The sequence below is a fragment of the Bufo bufo genome, chromosome 8, assembly GCF_905171765.1.
Source record: "Bufo bufo chromosome 8, aBufBuf1.1, whole genome shotgun sequence".
In the NCBI taxonomy this organism is placed as follows: Eukaryota; Metazoa; Chordata; class Amphibia; order Anura; family Bufonidae; genus Bufo; species Bufo bufo.
Window position 1 is genome coordinate 49,726,704 of NC_053396.1, and position 20,648 is coordinate 49,747,351.

Sequence of the window (20,648 nt, forward strand, 5' to 3'; positions counted from 1 at the left end):
TGCCAGTGGAGCCACTGCAGAGGGAAGTGAGCATTGTGCGGGTAGGAGAGAATACTTACCTTTTCCTCATCCACTGTGTTTGAAGCCACCTGCTCCTCCGCTCTCGGGTGGACTGACACAACTGGGGCTTCAGACATAGTGGAGGGGCTCCAAAAGTCCAAATGGACATTATTAGGACTTTGGAAAGGCAACTGCTTTAGGTCAAGTCATGCTATGCAGTTTTGCAAACAACCAGCACGTTACATTCCCTGAACCAGTTAACAACCCTGTACTTCAAATGGACCCTTTAAAATCCACAAAATATTTTTCATTTTGTTCCTCCAGGCTATTAGTGATAGCTGTTCTTTTACGCTGCTTATTGTTTACCTTAAATGATACAATAACTTTATTGCTGAATATGTTTCAAGCATTTGGATACGAAATACATACAAAGGAGCATAAAAGAGACTAGATAGAGCCACATAAAACCATATTTTTGGCATAGAATTTGGAACTTGGGATTCCTCCATTCCCTTAACCTAAAATAAAAAATACAACATTGGTTACCTTATTATACAAAATAAGATTAGAGAAGGGAACAAGTACTCACATTAAAAGTGGTTTCCCAGCCACTCTAGAGTGTTTTAGGACACTAGAAAGGACACCTGCAGCCTCCTGTATGCGTCCATGGTCACTAGCATCCAGTACAAAGACAAGAGCGTGTGCATGAGTATAGTAAAGCCTCCAATTTGCCCTCATCTTTTGTCCACTGGGAAGCTCAAGAAAAGTTAGATCAAACTGGTCAAAACGAAGCTCAGTTCTGAATGGATCACTGGATAAAGACATGTCAGATGGAGGACCTAATAAGAGTATAAATGAAACATATATATGCTACATTATAACGTATGTCACCAAGGTCAAAAAATTTTTAAGTCTCAAAACATCCTCTTAATGGTTCCTACATTCAAAATGAATGCTTTGCTTTATGGTTTGGATGGGCCATATTTTAGCTATGGCACAAGACTACATCTCACTGTATCACAGAGTTGGAAGAGTTTTATTATTGTTAATGAGATTTATACATAGTTGATAAAAAATGAAATTCCTCAGTGGTTGATACTTTTTAATGGCTAAATAAAAAGATGACAATGGCAAGCTTTCGAGACAACTCATTAGCTGGTTAGCGATTATCTGCCGATGTAAAGGTGCTGCCGATTACCCAATGAACGAGCAAAATGCTCATTAGTCTAGTAATTGTATCTTTCATGCAGTCATCTAAACCATTGTTTGCCAGCAGAGGATCGTGCCATCTAAACAGCCTCTGCTGCCGGCAAATAATGATTCTGTATGGGGAAAAGCAATCACTGCTCCCCATACTGTGGAGGAGATTGCTGCATGTAAATGCAGCAGTCTCCTTACTGACGAGCTGGCAATTGCCAGGAAGAAATGCTTCCTTCCCAGCAACTGCTAAATCTATCAGTGTAAAATTTAAGGCCTCTTCCTCAGGCTTAATATCACAGTCTGAAGAAACAGCAATATTTATATCCAAAAAACAGAGGCATGGTGTTATGAATGGACATTTGAAAAACAGAATTTAAAAAAAGGTTGAGAATGAGTCCTTAAATATCTTACAGTCTTGTCATATTATCTTAAGTCACATTGCTGCTAAACAATCAATGACTGACCCTTCTTGCTCGGTTTCTGCAGAAACCCTTTCTTTCAAATAAAGCCAATATGAACAGATAACAGAGATACAGATATTCACTTAATACTCTAACTGATCCTGACACTGGACAATCTTAGGCCAGTTTCACACTGGTGTTCATCTTTTCCAGCAGCCTCTCAGGATATTTGCCGTGCTGCAGCGAGATCTACGGCCGGTCCCCATTATAGTGAATGGTGCTGGGCGGACCCTCGGGGTGCACACTGTAGTACGGATCCGGCAGGCTGTTCCCCTGCTGGAGCAGCCTGCTGGAAAAGATAAACGCCAGTGTGAAACTAGCCTTAGTAGAACAACAAAATCACATTATACAGTGTAATACATTCATTAATAAATACAAGTAGAGTATTTTTTTTTGTTCTCTCATCATCTCATTCCAAGAATATAAATATAACATTTTTAATTGACTTCACTGTGCAACACAAATTGACCTGTTACCTGTATTCTGTGTCAGTATGATTACAGTGATACCAAATTAATATTTTTTATGCTTTACTGCTTTTGTTTTAAAAAATAATTTTTTTGTGTAGTCATATTTCAAGAGCCATAACTAGGGATGAGCGAACCCGAACTGTATAGTTCGGGTTCGTACCGAATTTTGGGGTGTCCGTGACACGGACCCGAACCCGAACATTTTCGTAAAAGTCCGGGTTCGGTGTTCGGCGCTTTCTTGGCGCTTTTTGAAAGGCTGCAAAGCAGCCAATCAACAAGCGTCATACTACTTGCCCCAAGAGGCCATCACAGCCTTGCCTACTATTGGCATGGCTGTGATTGGCCAGTGCAGCATGTGACCCAGCCTCTATATAAGCTTGGGTCACGTACTGCTGCACGTCACTCTGCTGATTCAAGCATAGGGAGAGGTTGCAGCTGCGACGTTAGGGCGAGATTAGGCAGATTAACTCCTCCAAAAGACTTCATTCTGTGATCGATCTGCAGCTGTGGATCATTGAAGTGCTATTATTGACTTGCTCACTTTTTTGAGGCTGCCCAGAGCGTTTTTAGATCACTTTTTTTCTGGGGTGATCGGCGGCCATTTTGTGACTTATGGTGCGCCAGCACGAGCTATCACCAAGTGTATTTAACCATCGATAGTGTGGTCATTTTGTGCTATATCCTACATCAGCTGCAGGCTGAGCCTGTGTCACCGAAGTGCATTTAACCATCAACAGTCTGGTTATTTTTTGGCCATATACTACATCAGCTGCAGGCTGAGCCTGTTTTACCCAAGTGCATTTAACCATCAACAGTCTGATTATTTTTTGGCCATATACTACATCAGCTGCAGGCTGAGCCTGTGTCACCCAAGTGCATTTAACCATCAACAGTGTGGTTATTTTTTGGCCATATATTACATCAGGGGCAAGTTGAGCCTGTCACCCAGCGCCTAAAAAATAGACCTGACATTTCTATTCAACCAAATCTGCACAGTTTTAGCTGGTCAAGTTATTTGTAGTGACCGTAAAAGCAGACTTTTTGTTCTGGGTTGAAAAAGCATTCCCAAATTTGCCATTCTGAAAATAACTAGTTTGTGGTATTTGAGGCCTACTTGAAATCTATTCCAAAAAGAAAATCTTACATTGAAGTTATTGATAGTGTCATTCAGAAAAACCTAAGACACACGCTAGCGTGCTGATAGAAGTGTCATTCTGTGATTAAACCTATAACTGTCACACAGCGCAAAAAAAAACAGGTCTCACATCTCTATTCAACCAAATCTGCACAGTTTTAGCTGGTCAAGTTATTTGTAGTGACCGTCAAAGCAGACTTTTTGTTCTGGGTTGAAAAAGCATTCCAAAATTTGCCATTCTGAAAATAACTAGTTTGTGGTATTTGAGGCCTACTTGAAATCTATCCCAAAAAGAAAATCTTACATTGAAGTTATTGATAGTGTCATTCAGAAAAACCTAAGACACACGCTAGCGTGCTGATAGAAGTGTCATTCTGTGATTAAACCTATAACTGTCACACAGCGCAAAAAAAAACAGGTCTCACATCTCTATTCAACCAAATCTGCACAGTTTTAGCTGGTCAAGTTATTTGTAGTGACTGTCAAAGCAGACTTTTTGTTCTGGGTTGAAAAAGCATTCCGGAATTTGCCATTCTGAAAATAACTAGTTTGTGGTATTTCAGGCCTACTTGAAATCTATCCCAAAAAGAAAATCTTACATTGAAGTTATTGATAGTGTCATTCAGAAAAACCTAAGACACACGCTAGCGTGCTGATAGAAGTTTCATTCTGTGATTAAACCTATAACTGTCACACAGCGCAAAAAAAAACAGGTCTCACATCTCTATTCAACCAAATCTGCACAGTTTTAGCTGGTCAAGTTATTTGTAGTGACCGTCAAAGCAGACTTTTTGTTCTGGGTTGAAAAAGCATTCCCAAATTTGCCATTCTGAAAATAACTAGTTTGTGGTATTTCAGGCCTACTTGAAATCTATCCCAAAAAGAAAATCTTACATTGAAGTTATTGATAGTGTCATTCAGAAAAACCTAAGACACACGCTAGCGTGCTGATAGAAGTGTCATTCTGTGATTAAACCTATAACTGTCACACAGCGCAAAAAAAACAGGTCTCACATCTCTATTCAACCAAATCTGCACAGTTTTAGCTGGTCAAGTTATTTGTAGTGACCGTCAAAGCAGACTTTTTGTTCTGGGTTGAAAAAGCATTCCCAAATTTGCCATTCTCAAAATTGTGGTGAACGGGAACAATGAGGAAAACATCTAATAAGGGACGCGGATGCGGACGTGGACATGGTCGTGGTGGTGTTAGTGGACCCTCTGTTGCTGGGAGAGGACGTGGCCGTTCTGCCACAGCCACACGTCCTAGTGAACCAACTACCTCAGGTCCCAGTAGCCGCCAGAATTTACAGCGATATTTGGTGGGGCCCAATACCGTTCTAAGGATGGTAAGGCCTGAACAGGTACAGGCATTAGTCAATTGGGTGGCCGACAGTGGATCCAGCACGTTCACATTATCTCCCACCCAGTCTTCTGCAGAAAGCGCACTGATGGTGCATGCAAACCAAGCCCATCGGTCTGTCACATCACCCCCATGCATATCAGGGAAACTGTCTGAGCCTCAAGTTATGCAGCAGTCTCTTATGCTGTTTGAAGACTCTGCTGCCAGGGTTTCCCAAGGGCATCCACCTAGCCCTTCCCCAGGGGTGGAAGAGATAGAATGCACTAACGCACAACCACTTATTTTTCCTGATGATGAGGACATGGGAATACCACCTCAGCACGTCTCTGATGATGACGAAACACAGGTGCCAACTGCTGCGTCTTTCTGCAGTGTGCAGACTGAACAGGAGGTCAGGGATCAAGACTGGGTGGAAGACGATGCAGGGGACGATGAGGTCCTAGACCCCACATGGAATGAAGGTCGTGCCACTGACTTTCACAGTTCGGAGGAAGAGGCAGTGGTGAGACTGAGCGAACAGCGTAGCAAAAGAGGGAGCAGTGGGCAAAATCAGAACACCCGCCGCCAAGAGACTCCGCCTGCTACTGACCGCCGCCATCTGGGACCGAGCACCCCAAAGGCAGCTTCAAGGAGTTCCCTGGCATGGCACTTCTTCAAACAATGTGCTGACGACAAGACCAGAGTGGTTTGCACGCTGTGCCATCAGAGCCTGAAGCGAGGCATTAACGTTCTGAACCTTAGCACAACCTGCATGACCAGGCACCTGCATGCAAAGCATGAACTGCAGTGGAGTAAACACCTTAAAAACAAGGAAGTCACTCAGGCTCCCCCTGCTACCTCTTCTGCTGCTGCCGCCTCGGCCTCTTCTGCTGCTGCTGCCGCCGCCTCGGCCTCTTCGTCTGCCTCTGGAGGAACGTTGGCACCTGCCGCCCAGCAAACATGGGATGTACCACCAACACCACCACCTGCGTCACCAAGCATCTCAACCATGTCACACGGCAGCGTTCAGCTCTCCATCTCACAAACATTTGAGAGAAAGCGTAAATTCCCACCTAGCCACCCTCGATCCCTGGCCCTGAATGCCAGCATTTCTAAACTACTGGCCTATGAAATGCTGTCATTTAGGCTGGTGGAGACACACAGCTTCAAACAGCTCATGTCACTTTCTGTCCCACAGTATGTTGTTCCCAGCCGCCACTACTTCTCCAAGAGAGCCGTGCCTTCCCTGCACAAACAAGTGTCCGATAAAATCAAGTGTGCACTGCGCAACGCCATCTGTGGCAAGGTCCACCTAACCACAGATACGTGGACCAGTAAGCACGGCCAGGGACGCTATATCTCCCTAACTGCACACTGGGTAAATGTAGTGGCGGCTGGGCCCCAGGCGGAGAGCTGTTTGGCGCACGTCCTTCCGCCGCCAAGGATCGCAGGGCAACATTCTTTGCCTCCTGTCTCCTCCTCCTCCTCCTACTCAGCTTCCTCCTTCTCTTCTTCCACCTGCTCATCCAGTCAGCCACACACCTTCACCACCAACTTCAGCACAGCACGGGGTAAACGTCAGCAGGCCATTCTGAAACTCATATGTTTGGGGGACAGGCCCCACACCGCACAGGAGTTGTGGCGGGGTATAGAACAACAGACCGACGAGTGGTTGCTGCCGGTGAGCCTCAAGCCCGGCCTGGTGGTGTGCGATAATGGGCGAAATCTCGTTGCAGCTCTGGGACTAGCCGGTTTGACGCACATCCCTTGCCTGGCGCATGTGCTGAATTTGGTGGTGCAGAAGTTCATTCGCAACTACCCCGACATGTCAGAGCTGCTGCATAAAGTGCGGGCCGTCTGTTCGCGCTTCCGGCGTTCACACCCTGCCGCTGCTCGCCTGTCTGCGCTACAGCGTAACTTCGGCCTTCCCGCTCACCGCCTCATATGCGACGTGCCCACCAGGTGGAACTCCACCTTGCATATGCTGGACAGACTGTGCGAGCAGCAGCAGGCCATAGTGGAGTTTCAGCTGCAGCACGCACGGGTCAGTCGCACTGTGGATCAGACCCACTTCACCACCAATGACTGGGCCTCCATGCGAGACCTGTGTGCCCTGTTGCGCTGTTTCGAGTACTCCACCAACATGGCCAGTGGCGATGACGCCGTTATCAGCGTTACAATACCACTTCTATGTCTCCTTGAGAAAACACTTAGGGCGATGATGGAAGAGGAGGTGGCCCAGGAGGAAGAGGAGGAAGAGGGGTCATTTTTAGCACTTTCAGGCCAGTCTCTTAAAAGTGACTCAGAGGGAGGTTTTTTGCAACACCAGAGGCCAGGTACAAATGTGGCCAGACAGGGCCCACTACTGGAGGACGAGGAGGACGAGGATGAGGAGGAGGTGGAGGAGGATGAGGCATGTTCACAGCGGGGTGGCACCCAAAGCAGCTCGGGCCCATCACTGGTGCATGGCTGGGGGGAAACACAGGACGATGACGATACGCCTCCCACAGAGGACAGCTTGTCCTTACCTCTGGGCAGCCTGGCACACATGAGCGACTACATGCTGCAGTGCCTGCGCAACGACAGCAGAGTTGCCCACATTTTAACGTGTGCGGAATACTGGGTTGCCACCCTGCTGGATCCCCGGTACAAAGACAATGTGCCCACCTTACTTCCTACACTGGAGCGTGATAGGAAGATGCGCGAGTACAAGCGCACGTTGGTAGACACGCTACTGAGAGCATTCCCAAATGTCACAGGGGAACCAGTGGAAGCCCAAGGCGAAGGCAGAGGAGGAGCAAGAGGTCGCCAACGCAGCTGTGTCACGGCCAGCTCCTCTGAGGGCAGGGTTAGCATGGCAGAGATGTGGAAAAGTTTTGTCACCACGCCACAGCTAACTGCACCACCACCTGATACGGAACGTGTTAGCAGGAGGCAACATTTCACTAACATGGTGGAACAGTACCTGTGCACACCCCTCCATGTACTGACTGATGGTTCGGCCCCATTCAACTTCTGGGTCTCCAAATTGTCCACGTGGCCAGAGCTAGCCTTTTATGCCTTGGAGGTGCTGGCCTGCCCGGCGGCCAGCGTTTTGTCTGAACGTGTATTCAGCACGGCAGGCGGCGTCATTACAGACAAACGCAGCCGCCTGTCTACAGCCAATGTGGACAAGCTGACGTTCATAAAAATGAACCAGGCATGGATCCCACAGGACCTGTCCATCCCTTGTGCAGATTAGATATTAACTACCTCCCCTTAACAATATATTATTCTACTCCAGGGCACTTCCTCATTCAATACTATTTTTAATTTCATTTTACCATTATATTGCGGGGCAACCCAAAGTTGAATGAACCTCTCCTCTGTCTGGGTGCCGGGGCCTAAATGTGTGACAGTGGCCTGTTCCAGTGGTGGGTGACGTGAAGCCTGATTCTCTGCTATGACATGAATACAGATTCTGCGCTGACATAAGGCCAGATTCTCTGTTACGGGACCTCTCTCCTCTGCCTGGGTGCCTGGGCCTAAATGTGTGACAGTGGCCTGTTCCAGTGGTGGGTGACGTGAAGCCTGATTCTCTGCTATGACATGAATACAGATTCTGCGCTGACATAAGGCCAGATTCTCTGTTACGGGACCTCTCTCCTCTGCCTGGGTGCCTGGGCCTAAATGTGTGACAGTGGCCTGTTCCAGTGGTGGGTGACGTGAAGCCTGATTCTCTGCTATGACATGAAGACAGATTCTGCGCTGAAATAAGGCCAGATTCTCTGTTACGGGACCTCTCTCCTCTGCCTGGGTGCCTGGGCCTAAATGTGTGACAGTGGCCTGTTCCAGTGGTGGGTGACGTGAAGCCTGATTCTCTGCTATGACATGAAGACAGATTCTGTGCTGACATCAGGCCAGATTCTCTGTTACGGGACCGCTCTCCTCTGTCTGGGTGCCGGGGCCTAAATGTGTGACAGTGGCCTGTTCCAGTGGTGGGTGACGGGAAGCCTGATTCTCTGCTATGGACATGAATACAGATTCTGCGCTGACATAAGGCCAGATTCTCTGTTACGGGACCTCTCTCCTCTGCCTGGGTGCCTGGGCCTAAATGTGTGACAGTGGCCTGTTCCAGTGGTGGGTGACGTGAAGCCTGATTCTCTGCTATGACATGAAGACAGATTCTGCGCTGACATAAGGCCAGATTCTCTGTTACGGGACCGCTCTCCTCTGTCTGGGTGCCGGGGCCTAAATGTGTGACAGTGGCCTGTTCCAGTGGTGGGTGACGTGAAGCCTGATTCTCTGCTATGACATGAATACAGATTCTGTGCTGACATCAGGCCAGATTCTCTGTTACGGGACCTCTCTCCTCTGCCTGGGCCTAAATGTGTGACAGTGGCCTGTTCCAGTGGTGGGTGACGTGAAGCCTGATTCTCTGCTATGACATGAAGACTGATTCTGTGCTGACATGAAGCCAGATTCTCTGCTATGGCATGAAGAGACTGATTCTCTGCTGACATGAAGCCAGATTCTTTGCTATGGCATGAAGAGACTGATTCTCTGCTGACGTGAAGCCAGATTCTCTGCTATGGGACCTCTGTCCAATTGATATTGGTTCATTTTTATTTTTTTAATTTTTATTTTAATTCATTTCCCTATCCACATTTGTTTGCAGGGGATTTACCTACATGTTGCTGCCTTTTGCAGCCCTCTAGCTCTTTCCTGGGCTGTTTTACAGCCTTTTTAGTGCCCAAAAGTTCAGGTCCCCATTGACTTCAATGGGGTTCGGGTTCGGGACGAAGTTCGGATCGGGTTCGGATCCCGAACCCGAACATTTCCGGGAAGTTCGGCCGAACTTCTCGAACCCGAACATCCAGGTGTTCGCTCAACTCTAGCCATAACCTTTTAATTTTTCCATCAATGGAATTCTATGGGAGCTTGTTTTTTGTGGAACAACCTGCATTTTCATTGGTACTGTGTTGGAGTACATATGACTCTTTGATAACTTTTTTTTTGTGGGAGTGATGAACAATAGCAGCAATTCTATTTATTTATTTTTTTCTTTTACATAGTTCACCATGACACTTGACAAGTTAACTTTATTGTACAGTTGTTGCTGTTTGTTCCATAACACATTTTCTTTTTGTGTTATAAATTCCACTTTTTTTTTTTAAGTTGCTTTCCTTAGTCCCACAAGGGGACTTGTACCTGCAACCCTTGGGTCACATATGTTACACTGCATTACTTATGTAGTGCGGAGCATTATGTCTGCCTGCCACATCGAGTGCATCAAGAAAACACTGCCATGTGTAATGAAGAGCATTGTTATATTAGCAGACCCTAAGATATTACTATAGAAGAAGCTATATGCAAAACATGCATTGGGTGGCAGGGTCTCCAATTGCCTGTATTCATATGTTATGCACAGATGAACACAGAGAAGGCAGCGCTCCCAAAAGAATCAAAGTTTTATTCGCCTAATGTCAGCAACATTTTATCTGCTCAATGCAGCCATTTTCAAGCATACACACATGGTTGATAATCAAGTATACTTATAGGTGAAATACAATTAACATCAATTAATGTAATTAGTATAAAATACATAAAATCAATTATCAATCAAATACATAATATAATAGTGTGGATCAGTATAATCACTGTGTCACAATTAGTGGAAAAACCATAAAGTGCTAATAGTGCATAAATAAACATGATTGTCCTAATAAGAATTAAAAACAGCTGATGAGGCGCTCACCATTCATGAATATTCAGGGTATAAACAAAAATATATGTACCACCCCCTTCCGTGTGTTGGTCCACATGATGTAAAAAATCCATGAGTGGAATCCATAACAGCATTCCTGTATTATTATCACGCATGTCCAGAGTCAGAGGCAGTGCACACCGGCGTAAATCACGCAAGACACATCACGTGGTTGCTCAGCTGTGAGCGAAGTCACAGCGAGTTCCTCCCCTGATCTCCAGTGTCTACATCCGCCAATCCCTGAAACGCGCATGCGCATCCCATATTGACATTGATGCAGCCATTTTAGAAGATGGCAAAAAAGGGGCAAACTCATATATTGAAAAATAAGAAATTCTTAATGGCAAAGGTGCGATACTGATAATAAATGTATGCTCCAGAGGGGCAGGTGCCCCTACTAGTTTCAATAAGGGCCACTGCACCCCCACATGGTTGTAATAAAGAACCCCGTGGAGCCACCGCAGAAGTCCGGCCACAGTCATTAGTCAGGAGTCCACATATTCAGTAAACACACCTATAACCAAAAATATATATAAAATATAATGAAATAATCTCCACAATATAGATTGATAATAAACCTCAGGATCTTCCACAACTGGAGGGGGCAAGTCCACACTATCCAATCAATGGGAAGGTGCCTCAATCAGACAAAAAATTGTGTCTAGAGAAATAAAAATAAATGAATGATTTAAATTCAATCATAATTCTAAAAACCACATATGTATACTGCTGAAATCAATATGACAAGAGAGGGACCATAGGTATTTAACAAAATGTTTTCAATGAATAATCAATATTAAGACCCCTAGGATGCAAGGCCACCAACCTACTAATCCACTCAGCTTCACGTCTCTTTAACCTTAATTCTCTGTCACCACCATGACGTAATAGGGAAGGAGGGGGGGGGGGGGACATGGTCCAAGACTGATTGACCCTGTGCTCTGCTTCTTTAAAGTGTCTAGCGACTGGGAGGTCCATTTCTTTTTTACGTATAGTAGATTTATGGTTGTTCAAACGTAATCTCAATCCACTAATTTTTCCACTAATTATGACACAGTGATTATACGGATCCATACTATTATATTATGTATTTGATATATATACTTTATTATGAACCATGTTTGTATGCTTGAAAATGGCTGCATTGAGCAGCTGAAACGTTTCTGACATTGGGTGAATAAAACTTTGATTCTTTTTGGAGAGCTGCCTTCTCTGTGTTCATCTGTGGTTCGGTGAGGACTTGGATTATGCCTCTTTGAAGGCGTGCATCCTTCTTTTTTTTTCTTTTTTTTCTGTTTTTGCGTTGCTGCCTTGTTTCTTTATTTTGTGCCACTCTAATTGTGTGTTTTCGAATGTTATACATACTGTATATGCTAATGCTGTTATCTCTATGGGAGTTAATGCTTGTATGGTAATCCTTCCACCTTTATTCCAGATTGGTTACTTGTATCCCATTAAAATATTTTATATACTAGTTGGATTCAAGTTTACTGCACTTTAATTGGATTTTGCTACCCCCTTTTCTGTGTATGCCAGCCTTTGCCATATTCAGTATATTTTACTATATCATTATGTATAGTATAGGTTGAAGTTGAGTCATAGTGGTTGACAGTAGTTACTGCAGAATATAGTCAAATATAAAATGGTTTATTACTGTAGTTAAAAAAAACTGAAATATATCTTACAAAATAAGAAACATTGTATTATTCTTACGTCACTACCTAATGATCACAGACCCTGCAGTTATCAGAGGTGAGTTAGGCTCAAGATATATACTTCTGCCTTTGACATATGCTACTGTATAGCTATGCAAATGGCAGACAACACTTTCCTATACTGTGAAAAAATTAAAAAATGCCAATGAATACCAGCCCAGGAAACCGGGTGCAGATAGACACTAGACATGGTGGGAGGTATATGTTAGGGGATAACCCAGAAGTACAAGTCTCACATACCCAAAAACAAGATGCACTGTATATTTATTGAACTCTGTCATTTACATTGTATTAAAATGTAAAATTAGCTTGCTGATCATGTCACTGCATTCATGAATGATATCCCTAGTTTACTACATCAGACCAGAATGTCTAGATTGATGGATGATGCCAGTGAACTGTATTTTAGTTCCCAGCATGATATAGTTAGGCAATGTGCCTTACATTTACCTTTTTTTATAACTTTGATTATTGAACTTTTTCCTGCACTTTCCAGTCCCAAGAAAAGAATGGTCACACTCCTGCATAAAAGAAACACACAAGTGTAAGAAATTATATATATAATTCACCCTCTTACTGGCTCTGAGTCGAACGTCTGATGCAATAAATGGTATACAGAGTGAGCGTATAAAAAAAGTATATTGTACATTGTGGAAAATTGATTTTTACAGTTATTGTTGACAACTATATGGAGATCTAATATGGAACATGAAATAAAGAAATATTACATACAGAGAGGATTGTAACGAACAATAGTTACAATTACTTAACAACCAAGATGGTGCTATAATTTTGCACAGACAACTTGTTAAACCTTAATTACCACACATAGGCTTTTTTAGGGTTCTCCACTAGTCTCTCCTCTGGCCCCTCCAGCTTCCACGTTCCTTCCAGCTCCCCTCTATATGTCCAGTGCATAGGTCTTTTATCCCTGGATAACCCTTCTTTGTCATTGCCCCATGTCTGTTATCCAAGTACAGTCAGGTCCATAAATATTGGGACATCAACGCAATTCTAACATTTTCTGGCTCTATACACCACCACATTGGATTTGAAATGAAACGAACAAGATGTGCTTTAACTGCAGACTGTCAGCTTTAATTTGAGGGTATTTACATCCAAATCAGGTGAACGGTGCAGGAATTACAACAGTTTGCATATGTGCCTCCCATTTGTTAAGGGACCAAAAGTAATAGGACAGAATAATAATCATAAATCAAACCTTCACTTTTTAATACTTGGTTGCAAATCCTTTGCAGTCAATTACAGCCTGAAGTCTGGAAAGCATAGACATTACCAGACGCTGGGTTTCATCCCTGGTGATGCTCTGCCAGGCCTCTACTGCAACTGTCTTCAGTTCCTGCTTGTTCTTGGGGCATTTTTCCTTCAGTTTTGTCTTCAGCAAGTGAAATGCATGCTTAATCGGATTCAGGTCAGGTGATTGACTTGGCCATTGCATAACATTCCACTTCTTTCCCTTAAAAAAGCAGTATGCTTTGGGTCATTGTCCATCTGCACTGTGAAGCGCCGTCCAATGAGTTCTGAAGCATTTGGCTGAATATGAGCAGATAATATTGCCCGAAACACTTCAGAATTCATCCTGCTGCTTTTGTCAGCAGTCACATCATCAATAAATACAAGAGAACCAGTTCCATTGGCAGCCATACATGCCCACGCCATGACATTACCACCACCGTGCTTCACTAATGAGGTGGTATGCTTAGGATCATGAGCAGTTCCTTTCCTTCTCCATACACTTCTCTTCCCATCACTCTGGTGCAAGTTGATCTTGGTCTCATCTGTCCATAGGATGTTGTTCCAGAACTGTGAAGGCTTTTTTAGATGTCATTTGGCAAACTCTAATCTGGCCTTCCTGTTTTTGAGGCTCACCAATGGTTTACATCTTGTGGTGAACCCTCTGTATTGACTCTGGTGAAGTCTTCTCTTGCTTGTTGACTTTGACACACATACACCTACCTCCAGGAGAGTGTTCTTGATCTGGCCAACTGTTGTGAAGGGTGTTTTCTTCACCAGGGAAATAATTTTTCGGTCATCCACCACAGTTGTTTTCCGTGGTCTTCCGAGTCTTTTGATGTTGCTGAGCTCACCTGTGCGTTCCTTCTTTATAAGAATGTTCCAAACAGTTGTTTTGGCCATGCCTAATGTTTTTGCTATCTCTCTGATGGGTTTGTTGTGTTTTTTCAGCCTAATGATGGCTTGCTTCACTGATAGTGACAGCTCTTTGGATCTCATCTTGAGAGTTGACAGCAACAGATTCCAAATACAAATAGCACACTTGAAATGAACTCTGGACCTTTTATCTGCTCATTGTAATTGGGATAATGAGGGAATACACACACCTGGCCATGGAACAGCTGAGAAGCCAATTGTTTGGTCCATTAACAAGTGGGAGGCACATATGCAAACTGTTGTAATTCCTACACCGTTCACCTGATTTGGATGTAAATACCCTCAAATACAGCTGACTGTCTTCAGTTAAAGCACATCCTGTTCGTTTCATTTCAAATCCATTGTGGTGGTGTATACACTGCGTGCAGAATTATTAGGCAAATGAGTATTTTGACCACATCATCCTCTTTATGCATGTTGTCCTACTCCAAGCTGTATAGGCTCGAAAGCCTACTACCAATTAAGCATATTAGGTGATGTGCATCTCTGTAATGAGAAGGGGTGTGGTCTAATGACATCAACACCCTATATTAGGTGTGCATAATTATTAGGCAACTTTCTTTTCTTTGGCAAAATGGGTCAAAAGAAGGACTTGACAGGCTCAGAAAAGTCAAAAATAGTGAGATATCTTGCAGAGGGATGCAGCACTCTTAAAATTGCAAAGCTTCTGAAGCGTGATCATCGAACAATCAAGCGTTTCATTCAAAATAGTCAACAGGGTCGCAAGAAGCGTGTGGAAAAACCAAGGCGCAAAATAACTGCCCATTAACTGAGAAAAGTCAAGCGTGCAGCTGCCAAGATGCTACTTGCCACCAGTTTGGCCATATTTCAGAGCTGCAACATCACTGGAGTGCCCAAAAGCACAAGGTTGAAAGACGACCACCACTGAACAAGACACACAAGCTGAAACGTCAAGACTGGGCCAAGAAATATCTCAAGACTGATTTTTCTAAGGTTTTATGGACTGATGAAATGAGAGTGAGTCTTGATGGGCCAGATGGATAGGCCCGTGGCTGGATTGGTAAAGGGCAGAGAGCTCCAGTCCGACTCAGACGCCAGCAAGGTGGAGGTGGAGTACTGGTTTGGGCTGGTATCATCAAAGATGAGCTTGTGGGGCCTTTTCGGGTTGAGGATGGAGTCAAGCTCAACTCCCAGTCCTACTGCCAGTTTCTGGAAGACACCTTCTTCAAGCAGTGGTACAGGAAGAAGTCTGCATCCTTCAAGAAAAACATGATTTTCATGCAGGACAATGCTCCATCACACGCGTCCAAGTACTCCACAGCGTGGCTGGCAAGAAAGGGTATAAAAGAAGAAAATGTAATGACATGGCCTCCTTGTTCACCTGATCTGAACCCCATTGAGAACCTGTGGTCCATCATCAAATGTGAGATTTACAAGGAGGGAAAACAGTACACCTCTCTGAACAGTGTCTGGGAGGCTGTGGTTGCTGCTGCACGCAATGTTGATGGTGAACAGATCAAAACACTGACAGAATCCATGGATGGCAGGCTTTTGAGTGTCCTTGCAAAGAAAGGTGGCTATATTGGTCACTGATTTGTTTTTGTTTTGTTTTTGAATGTCAGAAATGTATATTTGTGAATGTTGAGATGTTATATTGGTTTCACTGGTAAAAATAAATAATTGAAATGGGTATATATTTGTTTTTTGTTAAGTTGCCTAATAATTATGCACAGTAATAGTCACCTGCACACACAGATATCCCCCTAAAATAGCTAAAACTAAAAACAAACTAAAAACTACTTCCAAAAATATTCAGCTTTGATATTAATGAGTTTTTTGGGTTCATTGAGAACATGGTTGTTGTTCAATAATAAAATTAATCCTCAAAAATACAACTTGCCTAATAATTCTGCACTCCCTGTAGAGCCCAAAATGTTAGAATTGTGTCTATGTCCCAATATTTATGGACCTGACTGTACATCATTAATTTTAGCCTTAAGGACCAATAATATTTCCCCCCTTGCAGTCATAACTTTTAAATTTTTTCTTCTGAATTCTTATTTATTTTGCGGTATTAGTTGTAGGTGTTTAGGAACCATTTTGGGGTGTATATAGTGTATTAAATAGCTTATTTTATTTTTAGGGGAAACAAAAAAAAAACAGCAACTTTTACATTATTTTGTGGAATTTTTTACAGTTTTTACTGTGTGGTAAAAATATTATCTTATTATCTGGGTCCGTACATTGATGATGATATCAGATTTCTATATATTTATAGTATTTTTTTTCTCCTCCTACTCCCTGTCAGCTCTGCAGATGCTCCCTCATTCTTCTCCACACTGACAGGGAGCTGCTTTATCTGCTCATATCTCTGGTTTGGTACAAGCTAGAGATATGGGCTTTGTATTGTTTGAAAGCTGACATTCCAAACCTCCAGACAATACCATAATGGAAGCAATATGTTCAGTACAAGGGAAGATGTCACTGATAGAAAATCGGGACGCTGTGAATGCAGCTGAAAGTGAAAGAAAATGCAGGTTTTAACCATGATTATTCCTGACTCGATTTCGAACAGTGATTTCTACTTTGTTGCTTGGACTTTAGCTGTAATTTTTATTTAGCTTTCAAACATAACCAGTTGCATGTTTCTAGCTGCTAAAATTTGGGAGATAGCAGCATCTAAAGCACCCCTCCCCCCTCCACAGTTAGCTACTTGTCCCCCTGCCCAAGTTGGACTTGGGAAAAACAGTTAGGTGGTTAATTAATCTTGAAAATACATAAAGTCATCAAAAGGGAAGCTATGTGGCTACAGACATTCACCCAGGAAAACACAAGATGCTGCTGTAACATAAGGTCATGATAAGTAAACACAGTTCATGAACTAGATAAATAGCATATAAAGCTAATAATAATGCCACTCCTATAAGGATCAGTAAGAGGACTGAACAAACAACCAGTATCAATAAAATAGCAATCACATGCAAATAGTATTAATATGGGCCAAATGTTGTAATTCCTACACCGTAGATTCTGGCACTGGAGGTATTCATTGAGTACAGAGAAAAGAGACAGCACTCACCGAAAAAGTCCAAGTGTTACTTTATTCATCCACGTAGGTATGGACACACAGGCAGGTAATCAGGGTGCAGGACACCACACAGGCACCATGAGGCGATGGCCGTTTCGTGTGAGATCACGCTTCCTCAGGCCTTCTAGCGTAGTGACGTCAGTACGTCACATTTATGCATCAGCGCTACCAAACACAGACATGCGCACGAGTCGCGCTGACAATAATATATAAAATACATAAAATACAATACAAAAGGGTACAAACACCTAAGTAGAAAAGTGCCGCAATACAACTAAGCCTATAAGAAGACACTTAAGTCATTACGGTCATTAAGACCCAATGGACCCATAGCGTTGGCTCTGATAATCCAACTAGCTTCTTTACGTAATAATTGAGTGTGTCTATCACCCCCTTTTGGTGAAAAGGGTACTATTTCCAACCCTGAGAATGTTAAGACCCTGGGGTCGCCTCCATGCGTCTCTCTGACATGTTTGATTAACCATGGACATCCTTTACCAGATGTCACGGAATTAATGTGCTCCCTTATTCTTTCGAATGGTGAGGTTTGAAGATAAATATATCTATTCCTTAGATAATCCGTATGTGCGCTATATACAGCTGTACTAATACTAATACTGACTGAAGTTCCATGCGCCATCTGGTGTTCACATACCAAAATTGTACCCAGAATTTTCTCAATAGTCTAATATTTACGCACTTCGGGTTTGCTAATGAAATTGGATATCGCTCTGTGCACACGCGATTCTGATGTAAGCGCTAGCGATGCTACATCTGTACGAGCTGGTGAGAAGCTTATATCACTGCATTTTTTGCTATTTTCATGAAATGTTATTTTGTTTGCTGAAGCAAGCCTGTATCGTTTTGCTGTGTATGCCCAATAAAATCTGGGAAAAAGACTGTCTGAATGGTCCTGTACACACATACATATATACACACACAAATATAAGCCAAAACAAGACTTCCCTCGTCATAAGGCTACATGCGCACGACCGTATTTTGCGGTACGCAAAAAAAAAAAAATTACATCCGTATGACAGCCGTTTTTTTTTTGCAGATCCATTGCAACAATGCCTAAAACGGAGAAGAATAGGATATGTTCTATTTTTTTTCGGGGCTACAGAACGGTCCGCATTCTATCTGCAAAAAAACAAACAAACTAAAAACGGACACGGAAACAAACAACGTTCGTGTGCATGTAGCCTAATAGAAATATCACTTTTATATATATAATTTTTTTGGATCTTAACCACACATAGCCTAACCTATCCTTATCATAACTAACTAATCCACCACCCAGGGCTGACCTCCACCTCCATGTCATGTCTATGTCATGTCCACATGCGGCAAGGGGCTGGATGTGGGTTAAGTAAGGGGTGGCCTCGGACTATGTCCTCCCATGTCTGCATAGTCCAGGACTGGATGCAGACCTCCCACACTCAGAAAAACTAACCCCAACTTAACCCTATAACATAACACTACAATATCATAACATACCTACATCAAATACCATCATTTCAACATAACCTTTTTTTCCCAAAGGCCCAAGTTTAGTGTTTGAAAGCCTTTTTTCAAAACCTCATCCTCAAAACAAAAATCTACGGTGATAGCCTTAGCCCACCACCAGGATAGGCACGACTAGGCTAAGGCACACTAAAAGCAAAACCTCTCCATAGGAGAGAGGTCTTATTGGTGCCCAGCCTCTCGTACTCTAGAGAACGAACCTTCACCAGGTCACCCAGGATGTTCCTACAAACCTCGTCCACTGGGAGGACTTTCTGCTGTGTAGAGACTAGGCACTGTGCATTCCAAGTGTAAAATATAACCATTATACTAACTAGAAAAGCTGTGCACCGGTCCCTTGTACCCAAGCCTTTGAACACCCCATAGGCAGGGCCAGGGGCTTTTGAAAGTGGGTCAGCAAGACCCTATTGTCAAGGAACCTCCACAGAGTCTTGATCTCCCTCACCTCCAAACCGCACGATCCAGTCACACCTCCCCACGATTTGCTACAGCAGGATTCGTACCACTACCACCCACAGAGGAGTGGGTCACTGCATCAGTCTCGTTGGATTGGCCACCGGCTGGCAAACCTCCTGTCACGTTCGACCAGCTCTTCCCTCTCGCCCTCCTGGCTACTGCAAGCGAGAACAGCATCCCGTGCCATCTTTTCTTTACTTATTTCCTTGCTCCTACACTGCGGTTCCACAGCAGAGAACGAGCTAGAGAGGGTGATGGGGTCTGCGCTCTGAACTGACTTTGCAGCCAGTCCAGAGCACAGCTGGTGAGCTACGTAAACCAAATTCACCTTGGTCACTGCAGCAGATTTTTTTGTCTCTTTTTTTTCTTCTTCCTTAAAGGGGTTGACCGAGTTATTTTTTTTGTCACTGTGCTGGCCACGCCCCCCCCTCCTCTTCACTGCTGTCTGCTCTCTCCTAGGATTCTTAACCCCTTCAGCTGCACAGACTGGCTAGCTGCCGCAGTGACAATTCTGGGCGCAGGAGCTGACAGATTAGAGAGAGCATTGCACAAGAAGGTAGGGGGGAGATCCTGTGTGTATTAGCAGTGTCATTATACAGGTGGGACTTGTAGTTCTACACTTACAAGTTGCTGTTGATTCTTCCAGCACTCAGGGCAGCTCTTGTATCCACTCCCTTAGCAGTGTCATTATACAGCTGGGACTTGTAGTTCTACACATACAACATGCTGCTGAGTCTCCCAGCAGGCAGACATGTCACTCAGGGCAGCTCTTGTATCCACTCCCTTAGCGGTGTTATTATACAGCTGGGACTTGTAGTCTTACACATACAACATGCTGCTGAGTCTCCCAGCAGGCAGACATGTCCCTCAGGCCAGCTCTTGTATTCACTCCCTTAGCAGTGCAGGCGGAGGGGCAGAGGTTGTTGTTATTGCATGTAAACAAGGGCCAGAAAAGAACAAGGGAAATGAGAAAATATATATTTTTTTTTTTGCATAAGACTTGCTTAGCTTAGTTATATGTTGCTGCCCATCAGATTTTCAGTGCTATATTATTATTATTTTTTTCATAACTCAGACAACCCCTTTAAAGGTTCCTCGTCTGGTAGTTTGTCTCTGAAGAAAATGTATCTTTGGAGATTCCAGGTGGCATATGGGTTTCATTAAACGTCCTCCCAGTCCACTGCTTTCACCGTCACTTTCTCCTCCTCTTCTGAACTTGTGGGAGGCAAGCATACCTGTTCTGCAGTGATCCATGTGTCAGTCTCTGCTTTCTCCTCCTCACCTAAGGATTCCATTTTTTGCTGCCTTTTTGCCATCTCCAGGAACCTGGCCTCGTTAGCTAGTTTCTCTTTAAAAGGGCCAC

General features: G+C 43.7%; 1 protein-coding gene across 1 annotated transcript in view; it reads right to left on the minus strand.

Annotated features, from left to right (window-relative positions):
* Positions 1-20,648, minus strand: part of ARL13A (ADP ribosylation factor like GTPase 13A) — a 101,151-nt gene that overhangs the window by 58,915 nt on the left and 21,588 nt on the right. Inside the window, exons 2-3 of the mRNA XM_040406283.1 lie at positions 12,517-12,587; positions 590-839 (exon numbers count right to left, since the gene is read on the minus strand). Coding sequence (XP_040262217.1) covers positions 590-839; positions 12,517-12,587 — 321 coding nt within the window. The remainder of the gene's footprint in view (positions 1-589; positions 840-12,516; positions 12,588-20,648) is intronic.